The sequence below is a fragment of the Protopterus annectens genome, chromosome 12.part0, assembly GCF_019279795.1.
Source record: "Protopterus annectens isolate FY-2018-M chromosome 12.part0, PAN1.0, whole genome shotgun sequence".
Classification (NCBI taxonomy): Eukaryota; Metazoa; Chordata; order Ceratodontiformes; family Protopteridae; genus Protopterus; species Protopterus annectens.
This window is the reverse complement of record NC_056746.1, coordinates 187,389,949-187,415,664: the sequence shown is the minus strand read 5'-3', so window position 1 is coordinate 187,415,664 and position 25,716 is coordinate 187,389,949. Positions and strand designations below refer to the sequence as shown.

Below are 25,716 nucleotides of genomic sequence, written 5' to 3'. Positions count from 1 at the left end.
AGGAATCAGGTTGAGGAGACTCTGGAGAGGTGGAGATATGCTCTAGAGAGAAGAGGAATGAAGGTCAGCAGGGCTAAGACAGAATATATGTGTGTAAATGAGAGGGAGGGTAGAGGAATGGTGAGGATGCATGGAGTAGAGTTGGTAAAGGTGGATGAGTTTAAGTACTTAGGATCAACAGTTCAGAGTAATGGTGAATGTGGAAGAGAGGTGAAGAAGAGAGTACAGGCAGGGTGGAATGGGTGGAGAAGAGTGTCAGGAGTGATTTGTGACAGACTGGTACCAGTAAGAGTGAAAGGGAAGGTCTACAAGACAGTAGTGAGATCAGGTATGTTATATGGGTTGGAGACAGTGGCACTGACAAAAAGACAGGAGTCAGAGCTGGATGTGGCCGAGTTAAAGATGTTAAGATTTGCACTCTGTGTAACTAGGATGGATAGGATTACGAATCCGTATATTAGAGGGTCAGCTCATGTTGGACAGTTTGGAGACAAAGCAAGAGAGACGAGATTGCGTTGGTTTGGACATGTGCTGAGGAGGGATGATGGGTATATTGGGAAAAAGATGCTAAGGCTGGAGCTGTCAGGTAAGAGAAAGAGGAAGACCTAAGATAAGGTTTATAGACGTGGTGAGAGAGGACATGCAAGCGGTTGGTGTGACAGAGCAAGATGCAGAGGATAGGAAGAAATGGAAAGAGATGATCCGCTGTGGTGACCCCTAACGGGAAAAGCTGAAAGATGATGATGATGATAAGTGTATAATGTTTGCAACTGTGAGTGTGTGAGTTTGGTTTGTGATGTAAAATGCTTGCAACTAGGATTGTGTCAGTGTGATTTGTTTTCATATATATATATATATATATATATATATATATATATATATATATATATATATGTATATATATAAAAATTATATATATATAAATGTATGATTGTTCATGTCATAAGTGATGGTTTAATAAAGATCTTTCTTGTTTAAAAAAGGGAGGAGGAACTGAATAATTTATGTAATGTTGTTTAGGTTATATGATATCTATAGCAATGTATGTGAAGTATAATGTTTATTAATGTTATAATGTTTATTAATGTTAATTTGTTAATACAGTTTGATTACTTTTGCATAAATGTAAATTTGCCAGTGTCACAAGTGATAATTCAGTAAAGGTGTTAAAAAAGATATAAACTGTCAAAGCAGCATGAAATATAAATAAAGGAATAAGTAAAAAGTGGTGAACTCTGGGACTAAGCATTCTTAGGTATACTGATGTGACATTACACATACATTCCTTAGATTGTAATCTTCTTGAATTGTTGAATGATGGTGGGTGGAAAGGAAAAAGGGAGTTCTCACTGTTAGATCAGTAGTCTCCAAGTCTCAGCAACTGTTTAGCAGATTGAAGGTTAAAAGGATTTCTAAAGAAGGATAAATCCAGTGCCAGAATGACTTTATCTATTCTCACACTCCTGTCTGGCTGCATTCTAGTAACACATATTTCAGACCCACTTATTCATCCAGTTACGGTCTTGTATAAAAGCACTTTGACTTCCCATGAATTCTTTTTATAAGACTCATAAAAATTAACGACCTAAGGTCAGTCAGATGAGTGGAAGTTGGAAGCAGAATAAAAACAGGCAGCTGGTACTGGTTCACAGTTTATCGTATACATTTAGTTGTCCTGTCATGGCATCCACAATCAGATGGTATCAGCTTCATGACCATTAAGAACCTCAGACGTCATTGACTTTAGTATAGCAGTAGCTTACAATGAAAGTCACCATTTTGATGGCCAGTTATACAGTAATGCACAGCTGACTAACATGACAGCAGTTTGAACAAAGCTACTGATTGTGAAGGAAAGCTTTTGACATAAAGTGCAGTGACCTCAGACTTGCCACATAAAGAGAAACACTGGGAAAAGACCGTTGTATGTTACCTTTGGGGCCTTTGCCCACATTGGGAAAAGTCCTGAAATTAATGCTCGATTCCCGTTTCAAAAATTGTATTAATAATAAAATGGGATTCAGATATTCGTTTTGCTGGCTGACAACCCCTCTTAATATAGGCACGGGGATACTCTAATCCGACTCACTGTTGCCTTATTAAGGAACTTTATGCCTCTGTAAATCAGAAACTAGGAATTCTGCTTCCTGTTTAAGCAGTCTTTTCAGAGCTGCTGGACCATTGTTGGATGATTTTCATGTATTATTTTATGAGCCGCTGTCTATTCCACCATTCCATCCTTCTATAAACCTACCATTGTCTCTTTCTTCTACCATCTAAACCTTGGTGATGTGATTCTCTCTGCCACTTTGTTTCTTTCCTTCTTTTTAATCACCCATGTATCTTTCCTATTCAGTCAGTTGTTTAATAGCTAAAATTTACATGTAGTAAAATTGGTACTTTTCCGTTATCGGGGCAACAGTTTGGTCCACCGATGCTGCTGCAGACGTGACACTGAGGTGGGGACCTAGTAAAGCTGTGACATATTGCACTGCACCTCATGAACATGGAGGGGTACTGTACAGAAATATTTAAGCTTTGTCTGGCAGCATTGCAACCGTGAGCTGTTTTTTTTTTTTTGCAAGTACTATAGCTTGACTGCTGTCAGAAGCAGTGAAAATGCTTGTATTCACTCTGCTAGTTAGAGAGGTTGTACATAGCTGGTGAGCAGGTTTACAGTAGCATTTCAGGTTCAAAGCAGTCTGTCATTGTCCAGTCCTTTTAGTTTTATTGGGCTTTATGCAGGATTGGCAGCTGTGGTCAGACAATTGTAGAAGGACATTTTATATATAACCAAGACGCAGTCCTCAAACTACATTCCTCCAGGTCTGCAGCAGCTTTGTCAGACCAAGCTGTTGTCACGATATTTCCCCGATCTTCAGAGGCATCCCTGATTTTTCTCTCAAATTTAACTCTGTCCTCTCAATCCCTCCCCAAACTGGTGACTTTTGGACAAAAGAGGAACGGCGATGTCTGCATATCTCTTCACTGTCCCTGATCTTCAGAGACTATACTGTCCTTAATCGTTTATCAGATAGAATTATTTTCAAATTAAACCAAAATTACCAGTAATGTAGAAAAGATAAGAAAGTTGTCTGCACAGTACATTTACGACTTTTGTTTATTACCTGTTGGTTATCAAACTCCTTACTTTGTACTCCAGTACTCCTTGCTTTGGCCGACAGTCTTAGCATCACCTTACCTGGTTTGTTTTTAGTCCCATTCTTTTTAGCAACAGCCAGTTCCTGTGAGATTTTAGCCTCCAAATACTCCTGCGTTCTAGTTAACATATCCTCTGTCTCCTGAAGTTTGTGAATCACTTCTTGAGGAGTTGGGCCACCTTTGTGTTTAGAGTAACTAGATCCTCCTTTGAACATCTTTGTAAGCATACTCAGGTTAGTTAATGTAGCCTTACTCTCACAAGATATTAAGCAGTATATGTAATGTTTTTCAAAAAAATCATAAACTGCAGACAAATCGATATGTCACAGCTGTACTAGGTCCCTAACTTGGTGCCAAGTCTGCAGCAGCTTTGTCGGACCAAACTGTTGCCTCGGTAATGGAAAAGTACCGTAAAATTTAATAAACAAATGTAAAAATAAATAAGTAACGATAAACTGAAACTGTAAGTAACAGTAAGCAAATATAATACAGAAATAACTAGCTAAAGTATCAAAAGGTTAAAGTATCTGTGAGGAAGAATTAAACTGACGACTAGGAGTAGAGTTACAAATATGAGGTCACTGTATGACTGAATGACCTATGTCAGTTGTGATATAAAGAACATCATAATATTCAAAATAAACCAGCTAAAATGAACCATGTGGGGTGTAATAGTATTAACAACATAGTTAAGCAAAAAATATCTACTAAGCAGTACTTTTTTAAAAGATAACATGAATGTTGTGGTACTGATGATTCCTAACAACTTATATGTTCTTGCTTTTGATAAACTGGTAAATTAATGGTTAGAGAAAGTTAAATCCAGTTTGATTCATGCCAGTCACTAGTCTCTGAAATGCAACTTGATATTTACATTTTGAAGTGACCTCAGGACTGAAATCTTCAAACTTTTCCTGTTTTTCTGCTGCCTTTATCTGTACTGTTGTTGTGTCTTTTAGCTTATCCCGGTTAGGGGTCGCCACAGCATAACTCCGGTCCGCTAATGTTTGGTAGTGGATTTTTACGTGCCGAGTTACCAGCCCTGACGCACAACCTTCAAAGAAGGCACGCCCATTCACGCATGCCTCCACACAGAAGACGCTCTAGCTGAGAATCGAACGGGACAATGCTACTGCAGCACCACTACCGCGGGACCCTTTCCTGGAATAATATCTCCTTGTAATTTGTACATGGAGCTATTACCCCTTTCACAGTCTTCCTGTGTCCCCACATCTGCCTCCCCAAACTACTCTTCCTCGCCATTTTCTCCATATGTAATTTTCAAACCAGTCTTAATTTTACCACTGTCTCCTAGCATGTGTACATACATCTTTCATCTTTCAGATTCTTTTATTCTGCACACTGTGCTTTTCTTGTCCCACAGTTTCTGTGTACTAGATTTCCTAATTCTGTTTATTCTCGCACCTGTTTGATCTCTCTATGCTAGCTGTTGCAGAGACCACAACACTGTGTCACCCTTCTGTTTGACAGAGTCCAAGGTGTAAGCACAAGAAGATTGTACTCCCTTGCCATACTAAGGCTTAGGGCTTTTACCTAATTGTGTTACTTGTCCAGATTCCACTCCTGTCTTGTGGATAACATTCTAGAAAAGCTTCAGGAGCTTCCCAAGTCTCGAGTTAAGGAAGGCCTTTGGGATAGGCTTCCAAGCTGGGATACCACATTGCTTAGTGCAACTTTGTGCATATAGCTTGGCTAGGGTCACAGGCTGAGGTGAGTAATATATAAAGTTAAATTTATGATGAATGCACTCGATTTGGTGCTGCTGAGTGTATTCTACTTCCCTGAAGTGAAATTTATGAAAAACAAAAAAAACTACGTATTCTGTCCATATATAACTTGGGAAAATTCTCCTTAATTTGTGAATAAACACTTACTGTTTAGGCACAAAGCAGCAAACCATGAGCAAAATCAAAATAAACTGGGGCAAGACTTTATTGCAAAGCAAATGGGATCCCCTGAGTTCCCAAAGTGAAGACCGCAAAATAAGCACACCCCAAACTAACAAATGAAAAATCAAGAGTCACACAGGTGTACACTGCACCACAGAGTATCACAGCAGAATTCATGTTATGTGTGTGTCTGTGTGTGTGTGTCTGTGTCTGTGTGTGTGTGTGCTTGCGCGCGCGTGTCCAGTTCAGTAAAGCAATTCCAATTTCTGCCTTAGTTTTTTTTTTTTTTGTAATATTTTCATTCACTAGGCTGGTTCATTCTTCTTCTCTGCCTTCCAACCATCAGCCTGAGTGACTGACCAGCCAGTCACTCACATGTGCAGTGTGAAAGTTATCCTTACTGAGATTGCTTTCCAGTGACAGACAAGAGCTTACACCATCAGAATCATTATTTAGAAAGCCGTCAAACGATTACTTCTTAGACCTTAGCTGGTTTCTTATACTTGAGTGGAAAGTATGCAATAATCTTAGTGAGGGTTGAAACTGCTGTCTGTTAAGCTTCCAGTGTAAAGCTAGTGTGGTCATTTCTTCCTTTGTTTCAAAAGAAGTGAATTTTATGCCTGGAGTCGCATGTGTGCAGGCCATTGTACCCATAGGAGGGGAGCCACTCAATTCCCCAAATGATATGTAAATGAGTACTGTTCTTGCAAGTAGAAAATGTGAGAAGCATGTTGAGTAATCATTTAGGTTGCGCTTTTTCCTACTGTTGTGCAACTGTGGAGTTTGTTTATACAAACTGAGGTTTTGGGGGGGCTTCCCCCCTCATAGGGATGTGGGGGGCTTGCCATCTGCAAAAAGGATTTCTTTTTCACTGAAACCGATTTTCATTTCTTTGTATTCGCACAATAGATATTTGCTAGAATATTAAGTGAGTTGGCATGAATCCTATAGGAGTGGCACCAGAGAATGCATGGAGTAGAGGGATGTGACTATGATTGCAGGTCTAGGAGTTGATGATAGAAGTCAGAAGAGATGTGAAGACATGACATGCATGCACAAGAGCATGTCCAGGAGGTAGAAAATGATTATCCTGGAAGGGAAGGGGGAGGCACAGGTGTCACTGTAGGGACCATTTACTCCCTGGATCTGTGAAAGTACTTTTTCCATTGAGGGGGCTGTGAGCCTATAGAATGGATTACAGAGATATTTAAGATAATATGGGATAGGTTGAGAAAGGATGAGGGTGAATAGTGAATACAGGAGTGGGAGATGGCTAAAATGTTAAATACACCTAAAGGGCAGCGAGATAGGTTAATTTTATCTCTTCTGCTATCAAGCAACTGTAATGAAAGATTAGTTAGCATTAGCTAGGTACTGTCTGACGCACTGGATTAGATGTATTGTTTTTGTTTGGTTCATATTTTATTCTTCTTCAGACTATAGGTACTAAAGCATGCTTATGGAAAGGGCACACAAATTGAGGTAACCAGGAGTGCCAGATGTGCTTCAGTACCATGCTACTCACACGATCTACTCCACTAACATACAGCTTTTTTTGTCTACTGTCTCTTTTCTGCTGCTTTGAATTTAGACCGCAGATACATTTTTGGGAAAGCTGCATATCCGTAATTGCATAGTATATGGGTTATTTGCATAAGTAGTTTCTGTACTAGACATGCAATTAAAAACTATTTTATATTTTGTTTTTAGGGCTCAAGTGGGGACTCCAGCACAGACCATTTTGCTCCTCTTGATACCTCTTCAGTCTGCGATCTGAGTCAGCTGTCACAGAAAACGGTCTCTCTTGCTGTTATTGGCCTAGATGAATGTCTGAGGTATGGCTAGAAACTGTAAGTGGAAGGACTCATTGCATACCTTGAGTTAAGCAGGCTAAAAGACTGAACACAGTATGGATTCATCAAAGGGGATTACATTTCATGATACACATCTTTGTTTTTTGATCAGCTGACTTGTGAGTCAATGAAGATAGACTGATCTGATAAGAATTCCAGCTTCCATAACCAAAAGGACTGATGCCACATGTATTAGGACTGCTCAGCAGATAAATCTTTCTTAGGCTGCTTTGAGTTCTTCCACCTTCCAGTCATGCATCAAGGATGCATATCTGACATAGGTTCATAGGTGCGTACTAGGCTAGCTGTGCTTGTTGGCCATTTTAAGCATATCCAAGTACCCTTTTTTGTGCTTGAAGTAACCTATCCCTTTTGGTGTTAGATTGGCCTTACCCATCCCATAGTTGATAATTATATATTACCTATAGTAATAATAACTGAGATAATACGACTGATAATTTGAAGGGCCCCATGCATGGGAATAAAGCATTTAGGAGCTGCCTCTGTCTATTAATAGTAGAGGAGGCAATCCTAGGGTAAATTTTCTATTTCCCATCCATAGATCCATGCTGTACTTGAATATGGACAGGGATGAGCTTTGTTTTACATGGCTGGGGAGTGTGTTCCAGAGCAGTGGTATCCTCTGCGAGATATATCTGTCTCTCTAAACCATTCTGTTGCATAGGAGGTTTAGCTCTTCTTTGTAATTTACTTTGTAGTAAACGAAAATAACCCTAGGCCATACCTCTCAATCTCTTAGCACAAGAAATCTGGACAAAGCTTAAAGTAACGGGGGGGGGGTCCCAAAATAAGAACAGATTGTAAATTTTGCTCCTATAAACTTAGAAATTTGCTAGAATAACAGGATTTGTGTTGGTATGCATTTTCTGAAGGATACAACGTCTGAAACTCAAATGTATGTTGTTATACATCAGGGGTTCTGATGATGTCATTTTTATAACAAAAGCATTTAACCCTGTGTTAAATGCTACCATTTGCATTGGTTTTTATATATTTTTTCATTAAAGTACTTTGGAGTTCAGAAGTGACACTTGAATTTTTTTTTTGTTTTCTTTTTTTTCGTTCATTCCTTGGTGGTTGCGGTTTGTTATTTACTCGATCACAAAAGAGTAATTTTTTTGACAAAAAAACTTTTGTTTCATGAGATATTGGGTGTGGGTCTTCAATCCTCATGATGTTATAGAAGTCTTTCAAAAGGAAACCACTGCAAAATCTGACTGCAGTAACCAAATCACAAAGGGAAAAAAAACATGTAGCCAACCAGCAAGAAAACCATGAAAATTAGTGTACAAAACCTTTATTAACCGCTGAAGAACTCAATAGACGAAAGTGGCTAATAAAGCTTTTGTATGCTGATTTTCATTTTTATTTATTTATTTATTTTTGCTGGCTGGCTATACGTGTTTTTTTTTTTTTCCGTTGTTACAGAAGTCTTTCTGCAAGTACCTGCAGTAGGGCAGCATTTCCACCTACTGGTATGCGCACTGTATTTTATAGTACCTGGGTGGGTCACATAACCCATTTAGGTGGGATTTATTTAGGGGCTTTCACAATGCTTTAATTAAAAGGTGTAAGGATGGCCCGTGTATTCATTTGCTTGAGCAGGCTGTGTTTACACCTCAGAGCCTGATGAGTTTTCTGGTTTATTAACCCATCCCTCACTGTTCACTAAAGCATAACATAAAGTAGTCAGTTGTTCTTCCCTTTCTGAGCTCAGAAATAAGCATCTCAGAACTGTATTGGTTTCCTACCAGGTTTTGGCTCTTTTAGCATCCTGTACTTTGACTGAACCAATGACTAAGACTGCTAAAAACTGCTGGTAGTTGTCTTTGTCTGAAACTGTTAAACTTATAGCATTTTTTGTTGTTGAGTCACCTCTAATGCTGAGGGGTCTTCACTCCTACTCAACCAGTGATGACCACACTATATATACAGAGGTCTGCCTCCTCTCATGTGTTGCCTGTTATTGATTTGACAGACTAGCAGAGGCAAAGATCTTGGCAGGTGGTCTGGTGCAACATCCCTCACCAGTTCCATTCCAGGGTGCCAGAATCACTTGAACTTGCCTTTTGCCCTTGCCCAGCTTTACCATTTCCAATCCTGGCTTCACTGGTGATGCAGTTTCTCCTTCTGGCTTTGTCTGTCAGAATGCTGACACCAGTGCTATCAGCACTGGCCTGTTCACTAATATGTACCATGCTGCCCTTGCTTTCTACTATCTGTCTTGTCTACACCTGCCGTGTTTCAGGTTTCTATATTCTCAAAGTTGTTTTGTTTTGAAAAACTAATGTATTAGTATCTGCCAGCACTCATATCCCAGACTTGCAGGCTTTTCTGAAGACATTAAACCGACCTTTATGGGCTTACCCTATCTGGTCATTACTTTTTCAAGGAGAAGGTCATTTTGCAATTTTGAATTACTGGAGAAGTAAGTTAAAATTCTAACTGCTGTGGATGTTAAGTTTCACTTTCTACAGCATTTGTTTGCAGAACCAGTGCTAGATGTTGTTACTGAGGCAAAAATCTTAATAAAAGGCCACTAGAACAAAGCCAGGTTGTTGTTGTTGTTGTATCTTTCGGCTTTTCCCGGTTAGGGGTCGCCACAGCGGAACTCCGTTCCGCTAATGATTGGCAGTAGATTTTTACGTACCGACTTGCCAGTCCTGATGCACAACCTTCAACGAAGGTACGCCCATTCACGCATGTCTCCAAACAGAAGACGCTTTAGCTGAGAATCGAAGAGGACAACGTCTTACTGTGATATGCAGCCCAATTTCTTGTAGAGTCATAGGTCGTGAGGTAAGGATTTTCTGTATTTGACAGGAGGCAGCAGTCCACCCTCTCATGGATAGCAACAGTCCTGACACCTTGCATGAGTTTCCCACCCAGTAGGAAGTCTGGGATCAAGTGTCCTTGCTGTCTGCCTGGAAGACAAAAGGATAGATGGATAAGGGCATGCATATCCAAAGTATATACAAATTCCTTTCTAAGTCAACCCATCTTCTGTTCACTAACCCTTCCAAACATCTCACCTAGTCAGAAGAATGCAGCAAGGAAGGACATTTTTAAACCTCAAAGTGAAAGCAACAATCTAGGAATTCTCACGTGAGCAGAATGTCTTAGAATAATATTCTGGGTTCCTTTTGTTGCTAAACAAAAACGAGGACCTCAGATCCCAGTACTGGATATTAGTGGCCTAAATGCCTTCATTCAGAAACAAACCTTTTTTATGGTCATGGTGTACCTTCTGTGCTCATCAGTAGAAATTAAAGATGTGCTCTTTGGACATCCAAGATGCATCCATCCACATTAAAATCACCTAGGAGATCAGGAAGTACTTGCACTTCCATGTAGGAGTCGGTCATTATTAGTTTCAGACTCTTCCAGTTAGTCTCACATCCACCTTTTCTAGGGTGTTCACCAAGTACATGTCAATGATAATTGATCAGAAATTGCAGGGAAGCAAAATATTTCCTTGCCTAGATGGTTGACTCCTTGCTGCTGCATCCATAGAAGCTATGATTTGTCATTGGGAGTTTCTGCTGAGACTGTTGCATTTCCCAAGTGTTACAGTGAAATTTGCAAAGTCCCTGTTGGAACTATTTACAACTGGAATTTCATTAGGTGCACCTTGAACACAATTCAAAGTTGGGCATGATTTACTCTGGGCAGGCTAATGGCACTACCATTCACTGTATCTCAGATTGTTGCATCCCATTTGATTTCAGTGGCATTTTCTCTCAAGACCCTGAGTCCCATAGTGGTGTCCAAAGTAATGCTGCCCTCATGATAAGCTGCACATGAGGGTCCCTCAGTGAACAGTTCAGATTCAATGGCACCAGAATCTAGGTCCAGGCCCAAGTTTAGTCACAAGTGGTGGCTTAGAGCAGCCAACATAGCTTCTGGGATCCACATCTCTCTGCAAACCATTCAGGTTTTTAGCACCAAAGATGTCTCTACTGTTGGGTAGTGGTGGGAAACTGCAATGGGTTTGATGGCTCAGAGTATATGTAGTCACCTCAGGAGTTGCATGTTCACTTCATTGTCCTGGAGATGTGAGTTCTTCTTGTGTTCACAGCCTTTCAAGACATCATCTCACAGAGAGTGATAGCTATACATCCATTTTACTTGCTGTGTCAGGAGGCTTTGAGTGTCTGGGAATGGACTGTTCAATCAGTGTGCTTTCTAACAGCCAACCACATTCTAAGGGAAACCAGATACCTTAAGGATGGCTCTTTCACTGTCTCATAATTCCCCAGAGTTAGTCTTTGAGCCAGTCAGTAGCACAAAGGCTTTTCCAGCTTCTGGGCATAGTACAGTAACTTCATTTTGCCTATCTGACGTACACCCAGAGAAAGAAAACTTTTTCCCTTATTCTTCCTTTAGGGGTTCAATCCCAGGGATGCCATTCTTCATAAGTGGCCTTCTGCCTTCCTTGTGGCTTTCCCCTATTTTATCTAATGGTGAAATTCAAAGAGAAAATTAGATTTCTCTTAGCCAGTCATCATCATAGTACGTTTTTGGCTCTGGCAGATGTCCCCCCCCCCCAACTACTTCATCCTTACCAGTGCATATTTTTCATTCATTCTAGGACTTCTCCAGTTCCCTTAATAGCCAACAATCCACCTTTTTCAGACAGGTTAGCACTCCATTTTCTCCAGCAACTAGAGTTGATTTAGAGCCAGGTAGGAAGGGGGAGGGGTGAAGTAATATGTCTATGACCAATACTTCACAAATAGACCAAATAACCAAGAAAAAACGTCAACCCAAGCTGCAGTCCAAACTTCCTTTATTACAACTTCACAAACATGAAATGCCTCTGTTAAGCGCTTTCATCCCAAATTCCTCAGGACTTCATCAGAACAAAGGAATTACTTCAACCAAGTCCTTAAATACATGTCTGATTAGTTAATTAAAATCAATAATATCTACTTACAAAATCTCTTGAGCCTTAAAAATATACAACACTTATGTGTATAAGAATAATATATATATACTTGTATGAATAAAACCTAACTCTTATGACATACAGCACTGTTGCATGACCTTTTATTTAAAGTGGAACCTGTGTGTGGAGAGACAGCCTTACAAAACTATCTGAAAATATATAGAGCTGAGTATATTTTTCTGTATTATTCTGTATTATAGAGCTAAATTGTTGCTTAGATATCTGTTGTCTTACTGTTCTGCAAATATACAGAGATCAGTATATATTTTTTGGTTTTATAATTTGCACTCTGATTTCTCACATCTCTGTTAAAACTTTTCCCCACCCCCTTCCCTGTTCTTGGTTGTAGTTTAAATTTGGTGGCTTTTGCAGTGCCCACCCCACTGTAGATTTGATCTAGGACACTCCCCCAATCCCATCTCTTTACCGCATTCTACCTAATAAACCCTTTCTGCACTTGCTTTTAGTCCTTTTTAATTTAATTACATTTTTTTCAAACTGTGTGTGGACTAATATTGCTACATACTCAAGTGTGCCAACTTGCACTGCATGTGAATTGTTTTTACTACTGTTTTTGCTACTTTTCTGAAAAAAAAAATGTAAGCCTGTTTCCTACCTTTCCTGTAATTAGTGTTCCAGATACAGATTTGCTGTATCCAGGACTATTTGTAAGCTTCTGAGCACCCCCCCCCCCAAGTCTTTCTGTGTTGGAGGGAAGCCTTCTAGCTTATCAGTGGGAGTGGTAAGCACTAGGTAACCTGTCTACCACATAAGGAGTGGTTCTGGCCCAGAATTTGTAGTTATTGGTCGTTTGGGCCATCTTCCATCTCTCCCAACTTTCTGATTTGAAGGCCTGCATTTGCACTTGTTTCTGTCCTGTAACTCCTGGGCCCATCTCATTTGCTCACTGTATTTGTGTTTCTCCCTACTTTATTTTGCTTTTGCGTCATCTTAAAAGTACTCAGTTGTATTTATTATTGCTTGATGTAACTCATTCTAAGCCTTTTAATTTAAGCACTTGGGCTTCAGACCAGTTGTTTTACATTAAGAAGGTTTGTGGTCTGCACTGTAGTGGCAGAACAGGTAGCTTACATCCTCCTAAGTTGGGAACTGCTGATTGAGGGCTCAGTGTCTGTTATTCTAAAAGTGTATTAATTCTGGTTTAAGCACTTGGGCTTCAGGCCAGTTATTTTACATTAAGAAGGTTCATGGTCTGCACTCTTGTGGGAGGAGAGGCTGGACTCTGCCCTTCTGAGCTGGGAATTTCTGGTTAAAGGCTTATAGTGCCTGAATATTTGAACTGCTTCTTATTGAAATTGGTACACCTTGTTTGCTGTAGCATAGACTAGATCCAGGCCTGCTGAATCTAGCTTTGTTTGTATGCTTGTTGTTTGTTTGCTTGTTATTTCCCTGAAATGCTAATTCCACCTAAAACGTGGCTTTTCAGTGCTTCTGTGAATCCCTAGTGATATCTGCATTGCTTACTGTACTTATTTCCTTGTTATACTTGAAAGAAAGTTACTGCTTGTCATTTTTGCATTTAAGTTACCTGTAACACATTGCATTTAAGATACCTGGCACTTGCTCACTAAAGCAATTATGTAAGTCAGCACTAAAAAATTAAAAGCACTACACCCTCACAAGCTCCCCTTGAGTACCTTGTTCCCCAGTGGCCCTTTTTTCAATTATAAAGGAATTCCCAATACTATTCTAGCATGTCCAAAGGTCAGATGTCAATCTCCTCTCCGGTCCAGCTGGTGAATCTGGGAATCTTGAGGCAATGTTACAACTGCCTCATGTACACAGACAACCCTCTCCTCCACCCAACAAATTCCAGCACGTGAGAGATGCAACCATATAGCCATACTGGAGGCAAAGCTCTCTCAACTCAGTACTGGCGAAACCAGTCAGGAGGAGAAGGAAACCACACTCACTACAATTCCAGTCTCACATAGACCTACCACGACAGCAAACCAAACACATAAACACACAAAAACATACTCTGAGGCTCTAAATAAAAATCTGCCTAAGCAGCAGAGACCTCCAAAGCAGACACCCAAGCAACCGCTACCCCAAAACAAAACACGTGTAACACATAGCTCACAAAGCCAGTGTGCCGAACAGTCACAGCCCTTAAGGCTGAACAACACACCTGATACACTTGTAATAGGTGACTCTATCGTCAGGCACACTGACGTCCTGCTCACCAGGCTGAACAAGGAGAAGGTCACAGTGAGCTGCCTGTCAGGCGCTAGGATTCGCCACATAACACAGGCACTCAGGTCACTCCAAGGCAAGTACAAATATGACTCAGTCATTGTCCATGCGGGTGTGAATGACCTGAGACATACCACCCTAGACTACATGAAAAGAGCCATAGAGGAGATCTCTGAGCATGTAGCCCAGGCCGGTATGACCCTGACCTTGAGTAGCATCGTACCCTCACCAAGAATGATGCCACAATATGAAGACAAGATGATCAATTTCAACAATTGGCTCAAGTATTGGTGTCATTCAAAGGGGATCCAATGCCTGTCTGTCTGGGATGACATGCTCGACAAGCCACGATGCTTCGCTAGGGACGGCTTGCACCTGTCACCCATGGGCTTTCGGATATTGGCAAAGGCTGTTGCTACTCCCATAGTGCCTTTTTTAGGCAAGGCTCAAAAGACAAACCCACCTCCATAGGTATCATAAGGGATAAGATACTAAGAGTAATGCTACTCAACGCCAGAAGTCTAAACCTCAAGATGCACGCACTCAAAACTCTCCTTAGCATGGAGAACATCTATATCTGTGCAGTAACAGAAACCTGGTTCAAGGCTCCCAAGAGCACCCCAGCACTGCCAGGTTATACCTCATACCATGCTTTTTGGCCCCAAAACTTGGACCAAACCACAAAAGGAGGGGGAGTATCAATATTCGTCAAAGATACCCACACCTCCAGGTTGGTGGCACAGCACAAAGCATCAGAGACTATCCATGTGCAACTAACAGTGGGTAAAACTGCCTTCCAGTTTATAGCCTGCTACAGACCACCCCCCCAAACCCAAGAACCCCACTCAGCCTTCCTGAGAACACTGGAAAATATGAAGGTGTCTCCAAACACCATTATATTGGGCGACTTCAACTACCCAAACATAGACTGGAAGCATTACTCTAGCTCCAATACACTAGCCCAAAGGTTCCTAGAATTTATAAACTCAAATGCTATGGAACAACTTGTTACCACTCCCACAAGAGGGGAAAACATACTGGACCTGATCACCACCAACATGGGGACTCTATGCTCCAGACCAGAAGTGTATCCCTCACTGGTAAGATCAGACCATAAACTAATATCACTGGATATTCACATCCCGACTCCACCCCCTGCCCTGAAAACCACAGTGAAAAACTTCTCTAAAGCAAATTTCACACTCCTCAAAACCGAGGTGGAATCCTTCAAAGCCCCCGGGCCTGTGGAAAATACGGCCCAGACAGCAGAATCCTTTATAAACGCATTCTATGAACACCTACAGGAATGCATGGATCATGCAATCCCAAATAAAACCAAGGCCCAATCCTCCAAAGGCAGACGTCCTGTCTGGTGGACCCCAGCCATAAACAAACTATACAATAGAAGGAGGAAGCTACTACATGATAGAGCAAAATCCCAAAAAGGGAAGGCATCTCTGATCAGTATTAGCAAAAAACTACGGGCACTCATAAAATCGTCTAAGGCCAGCTTCGAGAGAAAAATTGCACAGGACACTAAGGATAATCACAAGGCTTTCCTTTAGTTATGTTAGGAACCTGGGTGGGAATTCCCAGATATGCTCAGAATTAGTCCAAAATGACAAAAAATACACTGAACCCACAGACATTGCCAACATCCTAGCTGACAGGTTCAGCGCAAACTTCTCCCCCCCCCCCCCACCTAAAGGGCAAATATGTATCCCAGCAGAGTGCTGCCCCCCTGACATCTCAGATGCTCAGGTAAGAGCTGCCCTCTCCAAAGCAAAAAACACAGCATCAATGGGACCAGACGGTGTCCCGGGCTGCGTCCAACATGAACTCCAAGAAGAGCTAAACCTAAACATAAAACTACTGTTCAATCTCAGCCTTACTACAGGATATGTACCCAAAGAGTGGCATACAGCAACAGTGGTCCCTCTCCACAAAGGTGGTGCCTCAACGGATCCCGGAAACTATCGCCCCATAAGCCTGACTAGCTTGGTCTGCAAAGCTATGGAAAGGATCATCATGGACCTCATAAATAAAGATATTGGGGACCTACAGACACTGGATCCTACCGAGTTTGCTTTGTTAAGGGCAGATCCTGCCTCTCAAATCCGGTTGATTTCTTTGAAACAGTCACCAATGCCATTGACTAGGGGAAGGTGGTCCACACAGCCTACCTGGAACTCGCAAAAGCCTTCGATACAGTACCCCACTCGGGCATTATAGATAAGCTCACCAGCTTAAATATAAACCCCTATGTCACTAGATGGGTTGCAAACTGGCTCAAGGACAGAACCCACATGGTTAGAATTGCTGGAGCCATGTCAGACTCCAAACCAGTTACAAGTGGCGTCCCACAAGGCTCAGTCCTGGGACCTCTCTTGTTCGGTATATATTTCTCGGAGGTACAGGCCAACACGGAAGGACTGTGGCTGACCAAGTTCGCAGATGACTGCAAACTGGGCACCATAATCGACTCTCCAGCCGACACAAGCATCCTCCAAAAGGGCCTCATAGAAACAGACAACTGGTGCCAGAGCCATGGCCTCAAGCTAAACGCCAAAAAGTGTATGGTCATGCCCTTTGGCAAAAACAAAGTGCCCACAAATTACCACATAGGTGGTAATCCATTAAGTACAGAAGAATTAATTAGGGACCTGTGGACCCAAGTTGATAGCAATCTCTCATTTGACAACCACGTGGCCAAAGTGGTTAGAAAAACATTTTATATAGCCCACCTAATCATGAAGGGATTCACATCTAGATCAGGAGAGGTCATCGTGCCTCTTTACTCATCCCTCATCAGGCCCATAATTGAGTACAATGCCCCTTTTGGGATGTACCTTACCAGACACCTGCAGCAACTGGAAAGACCCCAAAAGTACCTCACCAAGAGGATCAAAGGGCTCAAACAGATGCCATATGCTGCCCGGTTAAAGAAACTCCAGCTCTACTCAGTGGCATAACGCCTGCTCAGAGGTGATCTGTGCCTGACGTATAAAGCCATGTACAACCCAGAATTAATGGACATGCAGCACCTCAGAAAATCCAAATCCCATCGAGCTATGCGCTCGAGAGACTTGAACATCAGCACTGAAATAAATAGGACATGCTGGAGGGACAGATTCATAACCCAGAGGCTCCCTTCACTCTGGAATAAAATCCCAGTCCAGGTTAGGCAGAATCCCTCATTGACTCTCTTCAAGAGGAATCTTGATGAGTGGATGGGAGATCGTAGGTTTACCCCGGGTATCACTTCTGTGTCACTGTTAGACAGAGGCACAGTATACTAACCTCGAAAAAGGGCATAGCAAAATTAATTTAAAATGGGTGGCGAAAGCCAAACACACTCTGGCTAAGCTTATAAATGCCCTAGGGCAGATAGCCTAGTATGAACCTATGAATTTATCTTCCTAAAATGTTTCTAAACTTTAACAAGCAATTGATGCTTACACACTCATTAATTCCAGGGGCTTTTGTGGCATTCAAAAATAACTGCAATTTAAGTTCAGCAATATTTAAATTTTCATAAGTTCATAAGTAGGTACTAGGCTATCTGCCCAAAGGCATTTACAAGCCTAGCTGGAATTGTGTTGGCTTTCGCCGCCCGCTTAAATTAGTTCCCTGAGCTTCTGTCCAGCAGAGCCATTGAAGTGATCCCCGGGGTAAACTTTCTATTTCCCATCCACTTGTCAAGGTTTCTCTTGAAGAGTGCTAGTGAGGAGCTCTGCCTAATGTAGATTGGAATCTTGTTCCAGAGCATGGAAAGTCTTTGGGATAGAAACATGGTAAATGATTTCAACAGGGCTGCAAATCTCTGTTAGACCTGGTTGAACTTCCTGCCTTCTTTTTAAAGTCTTTGGACGAAAACCCTGGCAGATACTACAGCTAGCCACATTATGCTCCAGACTTAGACAGAAAACCACATGTTAGTCTTTATAAGGCATCTGTAGATATACAAACACACCTGCTGGCTTTCACAGGTGAGGGCATACTTCACTCCCTGTGCATCCTTTACTGTTTGTTCAATCACTAAAAATCCAAACCTATGATTTTGATATTCTTTATATATCTATACAGGGCATTATTTAGCTTCATATTTTTGATGTCCGTGATATGTTCATATATCCTGTCTTTAAATTGCTTACAAGTGTTTCCTGTGTAAAATGCTGGACATTCCAAACATTTGGCCAAATAAACGATATTTTTACTTCTACAATTATAATGCCCCCTGATAGTTATGTCCTTCCCATTAAGGTAAAACGTATTGCCAGTCACCACTATATCCCCTATTGCATTGTGTGCAACTGCCACATTTAAAGTTCCCAGCCTTTTTACTTCCTTCTGTAAAATTGTATAAGCCAGACTCCAAAATGTTCTTGAAAGACCTGTCCTTTCCGTAAATAAAACTAGGCTTCTCAGCCACAACCTTAATCACTTCCTTATCAATACATCATATTTCCCAGTTCTTCTTAATCACTGTTGCTGTATTAAAGAAATCAATATTGCAAGTGGAAATGAAACTTCCCATATTTTTCTTCACATTATTGCTATCAGTATTATTAGCTGTTGTCATACTCACATTATAAATGTCCGCTAAGTTAGGCTTATAAACCCTTTTATTTCTCTTGTTGAATACTTCCTGTTTAATATTATCAACAAGGGTTAGTGGATAGCCTCTCTTCAAAAATATATTGGAAATAAGTTCCAAAATGGTTAGTTTGGATAGAGAATTTGAGGAAGAACTGGAACTTATTGCCCCTCTCATAGTCTCTCCAGATCTCGTTTGCCACATTCGTAGTCAGACGTGCCAAGACTTATCTCAAGTTAAGTGTAGCTTTGTTTGTGGTTATTTTTATTTTTTAGTGTTTGTTAACCTGTTTTTATCATCTAAAGTTATTTCTCATCTCTACCTTCTTCGTTTCCTGACTAAACCCTACCCACTACGTTGGTAGTTCTTTCGTACCATTGTTGGTACTACTCCCTCTCCCGTATCTTAGGCCCTCCTCTTATCTTTTTGGTATTTTTTAGTACCATTATTGGTACTCTTTTCCTGCTATCTGTACAAAAAAATGCTTTCTTTCACTATCCTTATCTCTTGTTTGGTAGATATAGTTTTGTTGTCTGGTAGTCCTAGTGTGTTGTAATGGCGGATAAGGCCAAGCTTGGGTTCAAGCAGTGTGATAAGTGTGGGCGTAAGATGCCCAGTTCTGACGGTCACGCGTAGTGTGTTTACTGTTTGGGCATTGATGACCTTAATGTTTCTTGTGACATTTGTTCTAGCTTCAGCAACAGTACGTTGGCTGAATGCAAGAATAAGCTTATTCTAAAGGGTATGCTGAAATCAACCTTCGCAGAGGCTCTTTCTGGGATGGAGGTTTCACCATCTCCTAAGCATAAGGACATGAAAAAGCATAAGGAGAAATGGAGTCATTCAATTCCAACATCCCCGTCCTCCTTGGAACTGAGTCGACACTGGGCTTCTCCTGCAACGTCGGTGCAGACAGCTTTGACATCAGTGCCATCCTTGATTCTGACTCAGATTCCTTCCATTGTACCAGCCTCGGCACCATCCCAGCTGTGTCAGTCTTGTTTATGACACAGGCTCCAACCACTGTACCTGCATCAGCACCATCCCTGGCCAGGTGCCAGTGTCTTACATGGCTCCACTAGTAATGACACCTTTGGTCCTGAAGGTCGAACACCTTCCCAGAACTAGGTATTCTCCCTCTTATGATCCCTTATTGGGACAACAGTTTAGTCCGTTTCTTGAGAGACCAGACTCTTCCATCAGCAGCGTCCTTCAGATCCACCAGGAGTCTTTCGGAACAAAATGTAGTGAGGGTCGTGGACCAGCTTCTGGCAACTAGAGGATTAACCACCCAGACCAGGTCTTCCCTCCCTCTTGGAATGGAAGCTCTCACGGCATATTCTCCTATCCTCCTCCGACCTCCACCCAGGTTTCGGAGACTTCGGAACCGATGGCCATCCCGGTGCATACTGTCTCGGCTCTGACAGCAGAGGCTTCCCTGCCGATTACCCTTGGCGCCATGGCTCCTTTGGAACTGGCGCACTCTCGGAGCAGTGATTGGACTGTCAGCACCATTTATTCTGTGGCACCATCTACGGCCATGGCTCTCCCGGCAGCTGCCGTTCCTCTCGGAGCTCCACACCTGGAGGCGGGCTCCTTGGGGCTGGGTGTGGCCCCGGTTCCGAGGTCGTCCTTCTCCGGTCCAGGCTCCCATCCCTTCTCAGTCAGGCCTACTTTCCAGGTGATGGAGAGGGTTCTTGCTTCAACAGGTTCGCAGTTGACAGTTGACACCATTGGCATCGCAGCCAGAACCCCCCTCTAGCATGTAGCTGTCCCAACCTCCTACTCTGGGACCTCGAGCACGGGAGCCACAAGACCTGCCCTTCAAAGGAACCCTTTCTCTGGAGTCCTCCTCCGAAGACCCCACTGGGGAGCCACCCTAGAAGAAACTTTGCAAGAGGAAGAATCTTGATTCCCCTGAGGAATCCATCACTGATGACACCGATTGCAATGAAGGAGAAGGGACCCCACAGTTGCCCTCGGAAGACGTCTCATTTGGAGACATTCTCGTGATCCTCAAGCAGAACGAGACTGGACACCCTTCAACCCTTCTTCAGAGGAATCGGTGTTCTTGCAGGCTTTCCGTGCTCGACCATCTACTTCCTGGGTGACCCCACCTGCAGATGAGCTCATTAGACTTATTGTGCGGTGTGCCTGGAAGGCCCCAGACAACACAGAACCTGTCCCCCAGAGGCCAGATAAAATTTTGTCCACTCCTGAAGACCAACCCAACTGGTCCAAACAGCTGGTAGTTGATTCCATGGTTGTGGTGGCCAGTCACCAAGAGGAAACTGGCAGAAGATAGTTCCACTGTTCATCCCCTGAACAGGGGGTCTCAGGCTATGGACAGACTGGGGAAGCGGAGCTATGCTTCAGCGACCTTTGCCATTCAGTTGCTGAATTACGTGGCACACTTTACTTGCCTCCAAAGAGACCTAATTTCAGAAATGTCTGCCTGTTTGGTGGAGGTACTGCCTGAGGAAGTGTGTGATACTGTTGCCTCTCAGCTAGCTACCTTGGAATCCATCTTAAATTCCTTGATGCTCTTGATTTCTCACACTACATAGGGGGCAGCACGAACAGCTGCATTGGGCATCGTTATGAGATGGCATGCTTGGATGCTTTTGTGTGACTTCGCGGACCCTTTTAAATCTTCCTTTGTCAATGCGCCTGTTGACGAATCTTCCCTTTTTGGTCCCAAAGTAACGGACACACTATCACGTAGTGAGAAGGATGGAAAGATCCTGTCTGCTGTGGGCATATGTTTTTCCACCCCACCCCCAGAAATCCTACTCCAGGAATTAGAGGGGAGGGACTTAAAGAAATTCCAACCCTCAGAGACACACTCTCCAGGGATCTAAACTTTGTCATCACAATGAACAAAACATGCTGGAGGGGTAGGTTTCTGATCCAGAGACTCCCCAGACTCTGGAATAGACTGCCCATACATGTCGAGCAGAGCGCCTCTTTGGCCCTCTTCAAAAGGAACCTTGATGATTGGATGGGAGATGGGAAATTCACCCTGGGGAATCACGTCAGTCTACCTGCTAGACAGGAGTCCAAGGAAGTAAATACTGTGGGAAGAAATAGCCAGGGAATTGTTATGACTAGGCTTGTATAGGCCCTAGGGCTGATAGCCAAGTACCAACCTATGAACCTATAAAATTGTGGTTCATGAAGCCCCAAGGATCTTTTCATGGCACTTGTGATGATCAATCCCCCCGGGGCAGAGGGGGCAATTCATCGGAAGATGCCCCTTTTGGGGCAGAGGGGGTCTGTGCAACCAGGGTGCTAGAGATTCCTTCTCTGGCCAACCCCTTCCAGCACTCCTGAAAAGCGGCCCGATTTTCTTTCCTCTGGAAGCAGTCGGGGGTCGTTTTTCTCTGCACCTACAGACCTGGCAACTCATAACAACGGATGTGTGGGTGCAGGGAATAATATCCAGAGGCTATCATATCACATTCAACCTTACTGCCAAACCCGTAAAATGAATCCTCGATGTTCCACCCAGTCAGAAGGAGGCTGCAACCTTAGAAATCGAAAAGCTGCTAAGAAAGAGTCATCCAACCAGTCCCACGAAACCAAAGAGATCCGGGTTTTACTCAAGGTTCTTTTTAGTGCCAAAAAAGACAGGGGGCTGGAGACCAATCCTGGATCTCAGCTTACTAAACAAATTCATCTAATCTCAAAAATTCCTGATGGTCATGGTACAGTCCATTCTCCCCTTTCTGGAGAAGGACATCTGGATGTGCTCTATAGACCTCCAGGACACATATTACCACATAAAGATGGACAAGCGCTCCCAGAGATTTCTCCGCTTCTGGCTGGGAGCCAATCACTATCAGTTCAGGGTACTGCCCTTTGGTCTCTCGACAGCCCCCAGAGTGTTCACCAAATGTATGGCAGTTGTAGTAGCTCATCTCAGACTAAAAGGATTCCAGGTCTTTCCATATCTAGACTATTGGCTCCTTACCACCGCGACCAGGAATCTTCTCATTCTCAGTCTCTCTTACACTCAAGGCCTTGCTGTTTGCCTAGGTATCACGATCAGCATGGACAAATCACACGTCTCCAATAAGATAATTGGAATTAATTGGAGCGATCTTCGATACAACGTCCTGTCAAGCTTCCCTTCCGCCTCACAGGCTTTCAGAAATAAGAAACCAAATTCAAGCCCTCTTTCCGCAGACATTTCTACCAGCATACCTTGTACTATAGCTGTTGGACTCTATGGCAGCAACCATTACCTTAGTACCACTGGCGAGGTTGCACATGAGACTATTACAGTGGCTCCTTTCATCACAATGGTCGATCTTAACCCGCCCACTCAACCATATGATATGCCTTACAAACCTTTGTAAGAAACAAATGCTATGGTGGATGAAGCCAGAAACAAATCTTTGGTGTCGACCATTCTGTCTTCCCTAGCCTAGGGCCACGGTGACCATGGATGCTTCCCTGTTAGGATGGGGTGGCATTTCCAGGGAAAGACGGTCCAAGGCACCTGGTCCCCCATGGAGGCCAATTTGCACATAAATGTCCTGTAATTGAAGGCAGTTCTCTTAGCATTGCAAGTGGCGTTCCACACGTTCCTTCCTTCCGGGACCATTGCATTTTAATCGGACAACATGTCAGTAATCTGGTACATCAACAGACAAGGTGGAATCAGGTCTTAACCCCTGTGTCGGGAAGCCATGAGAATTTGGCATTGGGTGATGGCTTCAAACCACTTTCTCATAGCAATGCACATTCCCGGGAGTTCCAGTCTTATTGCAGACAATTTGAGCAGGAACATTATGATGCCTCACAAGTGGTCCCTCAATCCGATAATAGTGGCTCAAATCTTCCGCCGCTGGGGTAGGCTTTGCAGCGACCTGTTCGATTCACCCCTAAACAACAAATGCAGAAGCTACTTTGCCCTGATCCCCCCTCAGACAATTGGCCCCAGGGTCTACTGTATGCCTTTCCCCTGTTTCCCCTCCTCCCGAAATTTCTACAGAATGCTCAAAGGTTAAGAAGCAAAGTGATCCTCATTGCCCCTTATTGGCCCCGTCAAGTCTGGTTCCCATTCCTATGGCCTTGCCTGATTCACAGCCCATGGATCCTGGATCATTCCCAAGGACTGCTGTATCATCCTCAGGGACTGCTGCACCCCAATCTCCACAGTCTCAAGCTCACAGCTTGGTTTCTACACTTCTGATGATTGCCAGGCTACCTGATATTTCATTCCCTGTTTGCGAGATCCTTCTGGCTTCACACAAACCTTCCACCAGAAAAACTAATTCCAGTAAGTGGACCAGGTTCTCTAGATGGGCCAAAGAACATAATATAGACCCCTTTTCCATGCCTGTTCAGAAGATCCTTCAATACCTCACTACACTGTTGCATGCAGGAGCTTCAGCATTGACAGTTACAGTGCATTTAGCAGCTATTGCAAACCTTTCACAATGGAATTGATAATTCATCTGTTATGTCGCACTGACTGTGCAAAACCTTCATGAAAGTTGTATTATATATTAAAACTTCTGTCAAGCATCCTATAGAGTCATGGGACTTGACTTTGGTGCTTCAGTCGTTAACGAGTCCTCCGTTCAAGCCTTCTAATTCCTGTGATATCAAATTTTTGTCTTGGAAAACCACTTCTAGTAGCCCTTACCTCAGCGAGAAGAGTATCTGAGTTGCAGGCCTTGAGTGTCAAGATACCTTACTTGATTTTTCATAGGGAAAGAGTGTCTCTACGTACTGACCCCTGCTTTTTACCCAAGGTCATTTCTGTTTTTTTCCATTAATCAATTTGTTGACCTACCGGTTTTCTTTTTCCAACATTCAAATAGAGGGGAATACCTTCTGCCTACCGTCGATGTTCATAGGCAACTTCGTTTCTACTTGGACAGAACTAAATCATTCAGAAAAATGGATCGTTTGTGGCCTTTGCGGGACCCAGAATGGGTAAGCCTGTATCCAAAATGATTTTATCTTCTTGACTCAGAAACGTCATTATTTTTGTCTACCATCAAAACAAAGTGCCCTTACCTTCCAAAATAAAGACTCATTCTACTAGATCAATGGCTACCTCAGTGGCCTTTCATTACAGAGCCTCTATGGATGACATATGCGCAGCAGCCACTAGGGCAAGACCTCATACCTTTATCACTCATTACAAATTGGATTTGGCCTCCAGGGGACAAGCATCTTTTGGTTCTATGATGCTCAGGAATGTCCTTCCTTAGGACCACCCAGCACTCAAGTAGCTGGGGACTCGGTCCTAACAGTAAGGAATGAATATTTACAACATCAGATAAAGAAATTCTCTCCCAATAACATTACATCTGTGTTGTAGATCTTCATTCATTCTTTACTTCCCACCCTCCTTCCCCCTGCCTGGAGTCCTTGTGGACTTTAGGATTTCCTTAATAGTTAAGGCATCTGCTCAGACAGAGCCTCCTACTATCACTGTTATTATTTCTATACTATAATAGTGGGCAAACCCGATCTGAAGAGACTATGAGAGGGGCATTGTGGGTAGGTCTTAGCTGAGAGTTTTTGGCTGGCGCGAGCTTGGTACCAGCCATGTCAGTTCTGATGACAGAACCAAAGTCCTAACAGTAATGAATGAATGAAGATCTACAACACAGTTGGAACGTTATGGTAAGACATAACTTCTTTTTATTTAGATATTGAATTGAGGGTTGATTCACAGGAAAGAAGGTTTGTTTCTAGGATTCCCACTTTTTCCAGTTCAGATTTGAGTTATACCAGTTGGCACCCAAACCATCAGAAAAAGGCAATTGTTAAGGGTCAATTGGTTAGGGCAGCCAAAATGGTTAGTTTGGATAGAGAATTTGAGGAAGAACTGGAACTTATTTCCAATATGTTTTTGAAGAAAGGCTATCCACTAACCCTTGTTGATAATATTAAACAGGAAGTATTCAACAAGAGAAATAAAAGGGTTTATAAGCCTGTCTTATGGGGACATTTAAAATGTGAGTTTGGCAGCGCTAATAATAT

The 25,716-nt window shown here is 42.6% G+C and overlaps 1 protein-coding gene across 1 annotated transcript in view; it reads left to right on the top strand.

Moving 5' to 3' along the window:
* EME2 (essential meiotic structure-specific endonuclease subunit 2) overlaps positions 1–25,716 on the top strand; it is a 471,218-nt gene that overhangs the window by 194,869 nt on the left and 250,633 nt on the right. Inside the window, exon 4 of the mRNA XM_044089218.1 lies at positions 6,783–6,907. Coding sequence (XP_043945153.1) covers positions 6,783–6,907 — 125 coding nt within the window. The remainder of the gene's footprint in view (positions 1–6,782; positions 6,908–25,716) is intronic.